The sequence below is a fragment of the Carassius auratus genome, chromosome 10 (assembly GCF_003368295.1).
Source record: "Carassius auratus strain Wakin chromosome 10, ASM336829v1, whole genome shotgun sequence".
Taxonomy (NCBI): Eukaryota; Metazoa; Chordata; class Actinopteri; order Cypriniformes; family Cyprinidae; genus Carassius; species Carassius auratus.
The window spans coordinates 9,552,225-9,566,642 of NC_039252.1; the positions used below are offsets into that span (position 1 = coordinate 9,552,225).

The 14,418-nt window shown below is 36.4% G+C and overlaps 1 protein-coding gene across 1 annotated transcript; it reads left to right on the forward strand.

The window, feature by feature from the left end:
• The first annotated feature begins 8,022 nt into the window (after positions 1-8,022).
• fgf18b (fibroblast growth factor 18b) lies at positions 8,023-14,167 on the forward strand. The gene is made up of 5 exons (XM_026273514.1): positions 8,023-8,804; positions 10,390-10,429; positions 10,532-10,709; positions 11,650-11,756; positions 12,590-14,167. Exons 1-5 carry the CDS (start codon positions 8,773-8,775, stop codon positions 12,872-12,874), a joined length of 642 nt encoding a protein of 213 aa, XP_026129299.1. The 5' UTR covers positions 8,023-8,772; the 3' UTR covers positions 12,875-14,167.
• The last annotated feature ends 251 nt before the right edge of the window (positions 14,168-14,418 follow it).

Genomic DNA, 14,418 nt, shown 5'->3' on the forward strand with positions numbered 1-14,418 from the left:
ATGCTCATCAAGGTTGTGTTTATTTGATTATATTTTATTTGACGAAATATATATATATATATATATATATATATATATATATATATATATATATATATATATATATATATATATATATATATATATATTTGCTAAAAAGTAAAAGACTAAAAATATTAATACGATTTTATTTTCATTCAGCAAGGATTCATTAAATAGATCGAAAGTGACAGTAAAGATATTTATAACATTAAATAAAATGTATATTTCAAATAAATTCTGTTCTTTTAAACTTCCTATTCAAAGATACAATCCATGTTAAACATTTTCTTATAACAGTTCATTAAAGTGCAACAAGACTTCATTATAATTTCCAGAAGGTTACACCAGACCTTGAAGCCTAGGAGTAAAATAGATTTGATAAGCGCAGGTTTTAGTTTTAGGCTTTAATAGTTAGCATAATACCATCTTTGAAGTGCAAAATTGGCTAAATGGTTACACAGATTCAATAAATAAAAGATTAATTATACTTCTGCATGGCTAAAGAACATTCTAACAATATAAATGTAAGATTTTCACATTTTTATCTTTATTTGTTTTTATTTATTGATTTTGTATAATTAAAAGGACACATGAATATACTGTGCATAAATAGGCTCTAACCGAACTGAATTAACTGAATTAATTGCAGAGCAGAGCTAGATGTAAGAGGAATATCAATAGACCTGCAGTGCTGCCTTTAAAACTCAAAACGCTTAACTGGAAACACATGGTCCTGACTGCAGATGTAGGCCTATATAATTGCACCTTCGTGAACTGCCACGGTGTGGAAGCAGAGTCTTCTGCTAATAAACCCCATTCCTCCCTGCAGGCTTGCGGCAGTCAATCACGAGAACAAAGTGTACATTTTCATTTACACATCAAGTCTCTCTCACACACATACAGACAGTGTGGAGATGGGGCAGAGTACCACAGACGGAGAATGTCAAGAATGCCATAGGAATGTGGGCACTGCCCTCAACATCTCTCTCTCTCTCACATACACACACACACATAAACATGCTCCCACATTACACATACACACATAGACAGGGTTTGTCATTTTAACATGACTAGTAGGGCTGGATATGTACTGGTAAGCCTGCTGTATGGAGACTGGTGGTGGGGGGACAAGAACATCAAGCAAAAGGCACAGAGAATGAAGATAGATTGAAAGAGCAGCTGGAAGGACAGGACTCAGGAGTAGAGAAGATAGTGAAGATGAAGGGAACGAGGGACGGGGGAGGAACCCGCTGAATAACACCTGCTTCTCAGCTGTGTCAACTGAAGGATTCCCACAGAAGACAGACAGATATTTATGGAGTGGCTGAGGAAATCATCCAGCAGCCACACTGCTATTGGCACACATGTGATGCTCTGAGTCATTCTCAACAGCCAGAGTGGAAACAAAATATCAAAAATGGATATATGTATATGCATATAAAATATAAATAGATTCATACTGTTCAAAATGTTTGAATATATATTTTTTTATAAAACATGTAAATCATTTTTATAAACATTTATGAAGCTTTTACTCAAAAGTAATTGTAATATTTAAGAAAAAGTATTTTCTTGCCCAAATATAATGTATGATACATTTTAAAGTATGTTATATATTTGAAATATATTTTGGCCAGAAGAAAAATAATATGCTAAAAATATAATAAAATGTACAAAACAAACAAACAAACAGGTCAAAATATTATTTGTTTTATATTTTAAAGTATATACAATAATATGACTTAATATTTAACATTATATAATTATCATGTTATATAATCATGTCACATTATTTATTCATGTATGTTTATTTATTTATAATTATTTATCAAATTCTTTATTTAGCCAGTTTTAAACACATATCAACTATATTTGTTAAATATATTAATGATATTAATTAAACTGATTTCAATATACATGTTGAAAACATAAAATAAATAAATTTGAAGTATAAACAAAGAAACAAGCAATTCAATAAATACTATTTACTTAAGATTTTCATATTAATAAATATATATTTTTTTTTATTTAGCCAGTTTGAAACAAATATAAAATATATTTGTTAGAAAATATGAATTAAATGGATTTAACTATACATGTTGAAAATATAAAAGAAACTGGAGTTTGCATCCAACCCTCTGCAGATAACGTCTAACACAGATAAAAGTTTCAAATGCGTCCGGTAAGAACAATCTGTATACATCCAGAAAGTTACTTTCATGTCAGTAATTGCAAAACATGGAAACATATGGACATTTGTTTTTTCAAGCAGTTCTCTATACGTCCGAAGGGGGGCAGCAGCAGTGCTCCTGAGTCAAACGTTCTCATTATAAGTGAAAACAGATGAGGCACGTGGCAAATAGCCACATGTAATGCATTTAAATCGGATTTTGTTTTCAAAAATGTTTTAGGGCTAAATGACAATCATACAGTTGTAGTTTAGCCCAAACCACCAACTTATATGAGCAGTGAAATCTTACACAGAATCAGCCTCAAACCAATCCCATTTATTTTCATTTAGGATCAAAGCACGCATAGAAATCCCTTGATGGTTAATTGCATATGAGAGAATTTAATATTGTAAATAGATACACTATCCTGATCTACTTTATTACAGATTAAGCGGTGTGGATTCTCTAATCCTGTACTGACAGGCGTCTAAATGGTTGGATGCATTTGTGAATTGTAGCCGTTTTGATTTGCTCAGCTATTGTAAATCAGAATAACACATACCTGGTGTTCCCGGAATCATCCCTTTTATCTCACATCTGCTGCTATTTTCACAAAATAGTTGAACATCTTTCTGAACATTGTTACACGTTTAAATACATTCTCTTTGAACACTAAATCTACATAATGTGGTGGAAAACAAAGGAATAGAACACATTAAGAGCTTAAGTGTCAGTGTGCAACCTCATCTGCAGGTGGAGTCCAGAGGAAAACAGCACAGACTGGCAAATGCACAGGAGGTGCATTTGGGTTTGACCTTGAGAGGGTTCAGCGTGTGTGAGAGTGTGTCCGCAGGGTTGTGCGTGCGCCTGTCCTCCCAACATCTGTCAGACGCATTATATTTCATTATCTAGGCTTTCACAACAACTGCTGTACCTGCAGAGAAACAAAACACTCCTACATACACACAGACTTTATTCAAATGCATTCTTTTTAGAAAACATGAAAGCTGTTTTACCTCAAATGTTACATTTTACATTTAGACCAGGAGAGAATAGTACATTGGTTTCTGGTTATGTAAACAGCATTAATATTATCAAAATAATAATAATAATAATAATATCTAAATCTAATATAATTTTATATATAATATTATATAATAATAACTATATAATTAACAAATTATAAAAGTAATTGTATTAATTTAATTAAATGCGTCATTTTTAATACATTTATTTGTTATTTATTATATTAAATAATATTGGAAAATTATTTTGTGATTTATTCTTGTGAATTAATAATAATAATAATAATAATAACAGCAACAATAATAATTTACAAGGAAAAACCTTGCTTTGATAATATTACAAGTATTATTTTACATTATTATAATATAATTTCCAGGCACTTCAATGAGAAAAAAAATACAGTTTCAAATACTGTAAATTATGTATTTTATTTAATATGTTATTAATTATATGAACTGTACAATATAATTTATTTTTCAAATCAATATTAGTAAAATAAAACACAATTACTACATAAAAATTGCATTGCATTATAATACTGTTCAATAAGTTATGTACATTTTTTAATATGTTAAACTAATAATATAATAATTTAAAATATTTTATATTATTTAATTAATTCATAATTGGATTAATATTACTGTAATAATTACGTGCAAATAAAATGACCAATTTTATAATATTTTTAATGATATTTTTAAATTAATGTCTGTCTCTCTCTCTCTCTCTCTCTCTCTCTCTCTCTGTGTGTGTGTGTGTGTGTGTGTGCACATTTCTTATGGTATGGAATGCACCTGTTCTTATTTGTGTTTATCCATCTCATATTTCATCTCAGCCTTCATTTCTATGAATTCAGGGCAGTTAATCCTTCTGAGTCAATGTTGTTGCTCAAACAGCAGCATAAACCGCTGGGTTAAAACAACAGTTCCCCAAAATATACAGACGTACTCTGTAGAATAGCATGTTTGCTAAGGCACCTGGCAGCCGCACAGCTCTTGCAAAACTTGACGATAATGCAACCCAACATTCCAGCATCAGAAAAAGCCCCAAAAACTGCTCCTCACAAGACCAGAATATTTTTTCCTTTTCTTTTTTTGTCAGCGTATATGTGTGTTTATTTGCCAGAAGCCCTAAGGTCAATGATCTTGTAGCAAATTAGAGGTGAGTGACAGCTGGCTCGCACGGCTGACAGATTTGAGGAATTCGGGCAGTCTGTGAGGACGGCCCTGCCTGAATGTTAAACACTTTTTCCACAAAGCTCAAAGGAACAGTTCTACCTATTAGCAATTCAAACGCACACACATTCTTTTTCCTCTTACTTACAGAAATCTGGAATCGGCGAGTTGTTTTAGGCAGCGCTAATGTCGTTTACGTCGACATATTGCAGGCAGATTGGATTAATTAGAAGCTGGAAGTACATAACTAGACAATATGATTCTCTTTTAACCAAAACTCGCACACAATATATACATATAAAGAGTGCGTCTACATGAGCATGTGTCTGTGTGGTTACAAGAGACCCGTGGTCGGCACACTAAAACAAATTCATTCCCACTGTGCAGAAAGGAGCTAGAGAATGTCCATTTACGTACTTGCAGTTTAGTAGCGGTGGTCATGTGCTCTCGCTAGCACACAGAGAGAGGAGACCTGTGGTTTTAACCCAGCCAGAAAGGAGGGAGGGGAGGGAAGGGGAGCGGAGTGATGACAGCTCATGATGTTATACATTGCAAATGCGAGCTGGGAAGTGACCGAGTGTGGGTTAATAAGCCATAGAACAAGGAAAGAGTCCAGAGATGACAATACGGCATATGTAAGGGCATGTGGAAGCTGAAAAAGAGGGCTTGTGAAAGCGCCTAAAACACGCAAAGTATTTTGGAAGGCGTTTTGGGACGCAATCGCCAGTGTGATGACATCCATCACAGCTGAGTTTCAAAAGAAAAAAACGGGTGCGAGCCAAACAGCGTCTGTTTCTGTTACCTACAGTGACCTTCTTTCCTTCTCTGCCATTCCACGATCCTCCTCTCCCCCCATTATTCAGCTCCTCGCTTCCCTTTTCCATCGCTCTAGCCCTTTCTTTTCACACTTCACTCCCTTTTACACCTTCGTCTCCCTCCACCGACTTCGGTTTGCCGCGGCTTCCCCTTCCTCCCCAGCCTGCTAATCTATTCCAGAAGAAAGGCTACCATGGAGAACGCATAACAAGTGCTCATACTTCAGCACGGGCCAAGAGCGAAATAACACAGAGAAGGAAAAATGGGAGTGGGGTACAGACAGGCAGAAAAAGGAGAGAAAGTGTTTATTCAAACTCAAAGCTGACTCCTTTGTTGTGGTAGGGACCTGTCTTATATTAGAAGTCTGAACTCCCTTCAAAGTGTGGAAAGATGGAAGATGGGCCAAAAGGAAGAGAAAGAACGAGACAGAGGGAGACGAACAGAAGAAGGAGAAACTCCTATTTTGTCTGAAACTGGTAGAATCGGACATGAGAAATGAGCGGAGGATAAAAAGAGAGAAGTGGGGGGGGGGGGCAACTCCATTGAGAGAACAGATGAACTATGCTCGGTTCTGGACTGTGAACACATTCAAACCATTCAGTCAAAGCTTTTGCGGAGCCTTTGATTTCAAATATTGATATTCATAAGCGCTTTGGTATGAGAAACCATGTGCTCAGTCTGCAGCAGTAGATGTGCCGTAATGTTGATTTCCACAATAATTAATTTCCACTGTCTAAAGGCCTGTTCACACCAAGAATGATAACTATAAAGATAGCTATAATAGCGTCAACACAAACGCACAGTAACATTCTGATTGTTCTATGCGCATTCTGCAGATCTGTCACCTGCCACATTAAATGCTTGAGCTCTTTAAAGAAGGATGGATTCTGATTTGCTGTCAATGTTTTAGTCGTTTATCAGCTGGAATAAAGTTGTTGTGAAACTGATTCCAGTGAGATTTTTACTCTGTGCCATTATCATCATGGTTGTGGCGTGCACTGCTATTCTTAAACTAAAAGGGAGAAAAAAAAACTCATCATTTACTCATTCACTCACCCTCATGTTGTTCTAAACCTGTATAAGTTTCATTCTTTTGTTGAGTACGAAAAAAGAAGATATTTTGAAGAATGTTGGTAACCAAACAGTTGACGGTAGCCATTGACTGCCATTTGTTTTCTTCCATACTATGGAAGTCAATGGCTACTGTCAACTGTTTGGCTATCACCAAGTTTGGTAGCAATTTTGTATAAATTCATATGATGTGATTCATATGGAAACAAATAAAAAAAAACATTTTAAAAAATCAAGCATTAAGTGTCACGTTTCTGCTTTAAATCCTCCAAAAAATTGGCCCTATATATTTCCATTGTGATTCCCTCACAACTGAAGTAAAGATGCTCAAATTATTAAAGATTTAAAACACTGTAACCTTGATTTTTTTTTTTTTTTTTTAAGAAAATAAGGGAGTTTAGATCATTTTTGTGATAATCAACATGAATGTTCCTTCAAAAAAACTAAAACAGAATATTGAAATTCAAAGAGTTCTGAGAGAATGCACATTTGATACCTTTCACATGAGGTTCTCTGGACTTCATCTAAAAATTCAATCTGGGTGGAGGGCCTGAAGTCCAGACACTGGAAGACAAAGAGCAGAGAAATACTGGTACAAAAGGTTATACAATCACAACGGTGAGTGTGATCCAGTCAACCAGGTTTCCTCACTCAGTCTAATATAGCTGTTCGCACAACCGGGTGTGTATACGTTGAATATCAGATCATTATGACCCGCTAATTGCTCAGTGCTCTCCAGTGGAGCTGAAATATCAAACCATTACACTAATCAAAAATGTTTGTTGTCTCTGGAAATTACGAGATTTTTAAGGTGAGAGGAAATGAGTTATAGTATTTTGGAAATGTGACACGGCTCATTTAAGATGTTAAAAACCGCCAAGCAGGCCATGACCTGTCTAGCTACCCGCTAATTTAAATCTCTCTCCTTCAGTCGCACACATCTATTGCTCCTCCTGGATGGGGCACAGGGGTGCTGGGGCGAAGAAAAGGGGGGTTGAGGAGCATGCAGTGCTGGCGCTTGTTGGCTGACCCGGGTGTCTGCGGTTCTATCGTGGTCAGAGGAGGGGGGAAATGGGCGGTGTTTCTGAAATCCCTGTGAAATGTTCATTTTGGAACGACTTGCTGCTTACATACCTCTCTCACACCCTCTCTTCTATTTTGAAGTGTTTAAATATGGCCTAATATTGCTCAGTACCCCTTTTAGGTTTTAACAGAAATCAAATGTTTAAGGGATGCAGTAAGTAAGTGTTTGTTTAGGTTCAGCTGGTACTTATTTGCCAAGAGAGTGTCAGTGGTTTTACACTTTATACTGACACCTGTTGGTGTGGATGCACTGTTGCTTGTTTGTTTATCTTTAGCATTTTACTACTGTTCATTTGTTTCCCTCTACCTCACACTACACATATCTGTATAATGAATATTCTAGATTTAATAACGACAGATTTGTATGGTGGTAGGCAGCTATTTGAGGGTTGTTTGTTTTATCACTCCATTAGAGGCTGCTGGTTATAGAGGAGTTGTGTGTGTGAGAGTGTAGACGTTTGGTTTTTCCTGTTTTGTTCAAGTGTTTTTTTTTTTTTTTTATGTAAAACGCCTAAAAGATGCATTAATTAAGCAATGTTATTATTAACCCGGCCAGCTGAATGACACGGCGATGTGATGTCAACATGGCGGCCACCATGAGGGGGCGCCCCGCTCCATACAGAAACCGCTTTTTTTCTGCAAAACTGACAGGACTTGAATCTTATCGCACGTGGTATTTCTCAAACGCGGTTTAACGGGTTACTTCGCAAAACAATGACTGAATGCAGCTTTAAGCTGGGCGTCCATCATTTCCCGAACGCTTTCCGTTTAATAAAAGGTCACTCGGTTTGTGTAAGCAGTTTCAAAGTGCATGAAGTTTTGAATTCGGTTATTGCTGGACGGCCGAAGCGCTTCTCTTCCATCGCCCCACCTTGGTGATGATAAGTGAGCTAGAAACATCGTCCCATCATCATCATCCCTGCCCCTGCGCGCACCCCGCCCATCTCCGTTCCACTTCGCCTGCGCTTCCTTCTCATTCAGCAAACGCACTGTCCTGTGGCGAGAGAGGGGTCCTTTCCACCCCACAGCCAAACAAAAGAAGGCTGGAAAAGGAGCAAATCTAGCAAAGACCTCTTAAAGGGCTGGAGGACCCCTGAATTCTGCGTTTTTGTGTGAAGAGGGCAGCGTTCTTGAGCATATTGCAGGAAGGAACACTGGGAATCTTTTTAATATCCATCTGCTGGCAGTGTGTCATGTGGAGTGAGGGGTCACACAGGAGGATGACCTGTTTTTCACCTGTCGTTCTCCAGTATACAGCTGAACGGGTTTGCCTGCGAGAAGACTCTCTCTGAACAACCCTCCAACACGCGCTCAGATGCTCACCTGGGTCTGTGTCCGGTTTGGGCTCCAGTTTTTAAAAGCATCGCCTCAGAGATCCCACTGTCCGGGGTGATAGAAGCGCTGGAGCGATGCAGTCCATGCTGTCCTCTGCTGTCGTGCTGTAAGTTTCACGTGTAATTGTTGAGTTTGAGTTGAAGGCTGTGTTGTAGCGAGTCTCCATCTGCTGATGGCTCCACCGTTTTGTCCAGCCTGAGCGTTTGTTGTGTTTCCCATCTCTGGGTCAGACGATAGCCTCAGCAGATGCTGGGTTCTCATAATAACACTTCCCACCCAGTGTCTCCTCAGATAACAGCAGCATGCACACTGATGATGAGACTTTCTGAATCCTGCTTAGACTGTAGGGTAGAAGTCCTGTGCTGGTCAATACAAATAAGGATGTCATAAATTAAATATAAACATAAATTAAATTACAGTAAATTAAAACTACCAAGAATAATTAAGTATTTATTATATTACATTAAATTATTTTATAAAATATTACATTATATATTTATATTTTTAACCTAATACTCTTGGCACAAAAATCATGGGGGCTAAAGGGGTCCCCTCTTTATGGTTTTATGGTCTTTCTGGTTTATGGTTTTCTTGACACATGACAACAAAATGGCTTCCTTCATGTTAGTTACAACACACTGACTTCAATTATGTGGCCAGATGTTTGTCAGTATTAAAAGTAAATAAATAAAAATCCTTAACGTATTTATATATATTTTTTTTTTCCTTATGATCTTCAGACTGATACCTTTTTTTACTGTCAGTTTAGAAACTGACGGCATGCTCATCACAGGTATATTCTATGCCATTGTGCGTATGATAATCTTTTCTAAACATGTATTTATTTTAATGCACTTAATCCACACAGAAATGTAGAAATTTTATATTTAACCATATATCAAAATCAGTATTAATATTTTGTTTTACAATAAGTGTCATAAAATAGAAGAGACTGTAGTTGGTTGGATCAGGGTTCATTCGTGGGTCATAATCAGGTGGTCACAAAATGATCACTTTTGAGTATTTTTGCCCTCCTGATTCATGGTAATAGATTAAAATTTGTTGAGGCAAGGACACCTTTTTAATTTGTCATGTTAAACAAAAAGCATTTAACCCTAGCACCTAATATATACATATATATATATATATATATATATATATATATAATAAAAATAAGGTAAAACATGAATGCTGGTTGCTAAAAATGGGAAGTGATTACATTTTGGTAGATTTGGAAGCCTGTGATACATTATGATGGCTGGCTGACATCACTTAGGAAAAGAGAGTGAGTGAGGCTGGTTGGCACATGTATAAAGTATTATTAACAATTCCTAGCAGATTTGGACATTGATCTTTAAATGCATGCAGACACTCACATGTGGTGTTAGTTTGGGGTAAAATAAACATCTTTTCTTCATGTTGCATCCTTCTTATAACTGCAGTCTTTTAACACTGTGCCAACCAACCCTATAATATCATCCTGAATTTAAAAAAGAGAAGAAGAAAAAGATTGTGTCATACTGAGTCCCCTTTTATCTAAGGATTTAAGCTTTAATTTGCACCTAATTGGCTTATCTTAACATTTGATGAAGCATAGAAATTCAACCTCAGTCTCCCCTGCACAAGTTTAAAAAAGAGCAAATGCAAGTGTCAGGCAATCACATGTGTCTTTTCTATTTCTCTTTGGCCAGATGCTTCCAGGTCGTGTTACAGTTCTACAGCCCGTTACAGGTGCTTACAGTCTGCATGTGTTACCGATAATAAAACCATATATCAATTGATAGTTCATAAATCATTGAAAGTGATATGTGACCGACTCCTGTGTTTGTGCAGGTGTTCGCAGTGGAAAATGTTAACTTTGGAGTACACGTAGAGAATCAGACAGGGGTGCGGGACGGCCTGAGCCGGAAACACCATCGGGTTTACCAACTGTACAGTCGGACCAGCGGAAAACACATCCAGGTGCTTGGCAAAAAAATCACCGCCATGGGAGAGGATGGGGATAAATATGGTAAGGAATCATCTGAATGCATTTGGTCAACCTGTACACATGAGATTAAACTGATTGGACACAGATAATAAATAATATATATATGTATATATATATATATATATGTGTGTGTGTGTGTGTGTGTGTGTGTGTGTGTGTGTGTGTATAAATAAACAAAAAAAGATAAATAAATAGAAGAATATTTAATAAAGGATATACACACACACAAACACACATTTATTTTCACTATTTAAAATGTAAATAAAAAATACAAATAAATAAATAATAATAATAAAGTAAAACATAGTGTGTGCATATTATTACTCTTTTGTTGGTTTTGATTGCTTCTCTTGTCATCATTTTTAAGTTGTTTTGCATAAAAGCATCTGCTAAATGAATAAATGTAAATATTATGTAAATATTCATTATTTATATTAGTTATTTTGTAAATAATTTATAAGAAAATGCACCACTTAATTTGCACAATAATTAATTAGGAATTTCATATATTTTAATTAGGTATATTAGTTATATATAGGTGTGTGTTGTGTTAAATTGTAATAAAATATATACATTTATATATATTTATATATATATATATATATATATATATATATATATATATATATATATATATATATATATATATATACCACAATTGTTTGTTACTACTTTTAATACTTATGCTAATTATGCTTTTAATACTAATGCATTTATCAAATAAATGTATAATAAATACATTTATAAATAAATATGTAGTAAATATTTAAAAAAAGAGATTTAATTATTTATCTAAAACCACTACCACACTTCTGTGCTAAAACCTGAAGTTAAAAATCATCCGCCAACCACAGTTGTCTTGCTAAACTGTAATTTCTATGACAGTGCATGTAATGCGTTTGAGTGTCAATTATGTTCATTTATATTTCTGTGTGTTTGTATTTGTGTGTTTCTTCACAAGCCCAGCTCGTGGTGGAGGCCGACACCTTTGGGAGTCAAGTGAGAATAAGAGGAAAAGAGACAAACTACTACTTGTGTATGAACCGTAAGGGGAAGCTCTTGGGGAAGGTGAGTTACTGAGAAATGACTGGACTTGATACTGTAGGGTTAACATCCTTTAAATCATTCATGCCCTGATGAGGCTTTCAAACACTGATTTGAAACAACCTGAAGTCTCAGTGTGAAAAAACCTCATAAAATGCACATCTTTGTTGGACTCTTTGATTAGAAAAATTAATTATTAAAAAGCAAATATTGGCATAAAATACCACACCATTACATCACCAACCTGGAAGTTGGTACAAAGCCAGATGGAGAAATGCTTTCAAGTCTTTTTTTTTGCCAAATTCTGACCTTACCACATGAATAATGCAGCAGAAAGACGCATTAGACCAGGCAACCTTTCTCAAGTCTTCGTTTTCCAATTTTGGTGAACCCATGCAACTTGTTTCCTGTTCTAAGCTGACAGAAGTGGCACCCGGTGTGGTCTTCCACTACTATAGCCCATCTGCTTCAAAGTTCAATGTGTTGCGTTTTCAGAGATGCTCTTCTGCATAGCTTGTGTTTCTTTGAGATACTGTTGACTTTCTATCACCTTGAACGAGTCTGGCCATCCTCCTGGCGTCAAGGTATTTTCACCCTCAGAGCTGCCACTCATTTTGAGACCATTCTCTGTGTGTGAAAACAACCACCTCACATTTACAGTCACTTAAACCACCTTTCTTCCTTGTTCTAATGATCAGTTTAAACTTCATGCACATTGTTTTGACATTGTCTGAGTTGCTGGCATGTGATCGGCTCATTAGATGCATTAATAAGCAGGTGTACCTAATAAAGTGACCAGTGAGTGTATAATAAACATGCCTCTTTTAATGAAAAGATGTACATTTTTCAAATTACAGAAAGACAGCAGCGCAAACGGAGGCTGCATTTTCATCGAGATAATGCTTGAGAATAACTACACCGCTTGGATGTCAGCGCGCTATGTGGGCTGGTACATCGGCTTCACCAAAAGGGGCCGACCACGCAGAGGTCCGAACACGTTACCCAACCAACGAGACGTGCATTTCATGAAACGCTTCCCTCCAGGAGAGCAGCCCGACCTGCAGGCCTGCAGCTTTACTACGGTCAGCAAGAGGAGCAAAAGAGTCCAGCAGACCTCCACTGCTCCTCCAGCACTCCAGTGATACTACAAACACTGACTGTTGCGCAAAGATCACGTCTTACAGAGGATCTAGAGACGCTCTTCCTTACAACGCAAATAGGTTAGGCTTTAGGACCAACCTTTCAATAGAAGTCACAGTCAGAGGACCGACAAGGTTGCTTAAACATTGTGTAATCATGCAAATATAACCAAAGACTCCTGGGCAATTGTCCAGTCACTAAACCCTGACAATAAGGGGACCAAGCACTTCAGAGGCCAAAGAATTCCCCTCTAATGTCCAGTGCCACTATGAATGAGCAAAGAGCTCTACTTGCGTTGAGTTGTATGGCTGGAAAACTGGCAAGTGCATGGAATAATATGCATTAGTTGAAACTTTGAGACTTCGATGGTTACGACCAAAAGGGCCATTAAAGGACCTACTTTGTGAACTCATCAAATTCAACTTTGGGCCAATTAGAGCCACGAGATTGTAAACAAGAACCAAAGTCATTCAGAATGTATTTGTCAAGAAAATCTTATTTGACATCCTGGTGAACATGTAGTTATGGTTTTGCTACAGATATATCACATTATACCAGGAGTATCTAGAGTCTTTCATATTCTTCCAATGAAAGAGTGTAATTTAAAGGGAGTGACATACACTACCGTTCATTATGTTTGGGGTTGGTAAGATTTTTAAACGTTTTTTGAAAGAAGCTCCTATACTCACCAAAAACCGCATTTGATCAAATACAGAAAAATATGGTGAAACAATTACAATTTACAGTAACTTTTCAGTTTTCGTATATTTTTTCATTGCATGATTTGAATGTTGAACAGTTGTGCTGCTCTATATTTTGTCAAAATCAAAAGTACAGTATTACTGAATTTAATATCCCAGTTGATCAGTTCAACTCATCTTTGCCGAATAAAACCTCAATTACCCTAAACATTTGAACGGTAGTGGAAATATAATTTAGCAGCAAAGAATGTCAAATTAAATATTCTGACCACTAATAAAAATGGTAACAACCCCCACAAAAGAAAGTATGAAAAGGGGCATATAAAAGACAGAGTAAGCAAATACTGATCTGCACTGATTTTCATGGCGGTTTAAAACAAAATATCCATTACTGGCCACAACATGATTTGATATTCACTCTAGAGAGTTACATTTATCAGTTATTTGAACCGACCCCGGAGTCAGTGTTGTAATGCTAAATGTTGCAGTTACTGTTGCAAATTACTCTGTCCCAAAACCACTTGGGGCTGGTGAAATCTTGAGAGATGAAATATTTTGATACTATTCATGTTATTAAAATATTTATTTTGTGGATCAAGGGTTTCATCTTTTGAGCCTTTAACCTGAATATTGGTGTTTTTTGGGGTCTAAACTCTGTTTTATTGCCACCTGGTGGACCCAGAGAGTATAAAACTACAGCCTTAAAAGGCACCGTGTAAAACAGACTAGAACTAGTTTAACTATTAAGAGTTCCAAACAAGAAGCTAAACTGTAGAACAAAACCAAGAAGATTTAAACACATATGAACCCTCTTTTGAGGGTTTGTCTGTACTCTAGTCATTTAC

Coding starts and splice junctions, on each gene's coding strand:
- fgf18b (XM_026273514.1), top strand. CDS start 8,773: ATGCAGTCCATGCTGTCCTCTGCTGTCGTGCT. Junction 8,805..10,389: donor CTGTCCTCTGCTGTCGTGCT/GTAAGTTTCACG, acceptor CTCTTTGGCCAG/ATGCTTCCAGGTCGTGTTAC. Junction 10,710..11,649: donor AGAGGATGGGGATAAATATG/GTAAGGAATCAT, acceptor TTTCTTCACAAG/CCCAGCTCGTGGTGGAGGCC.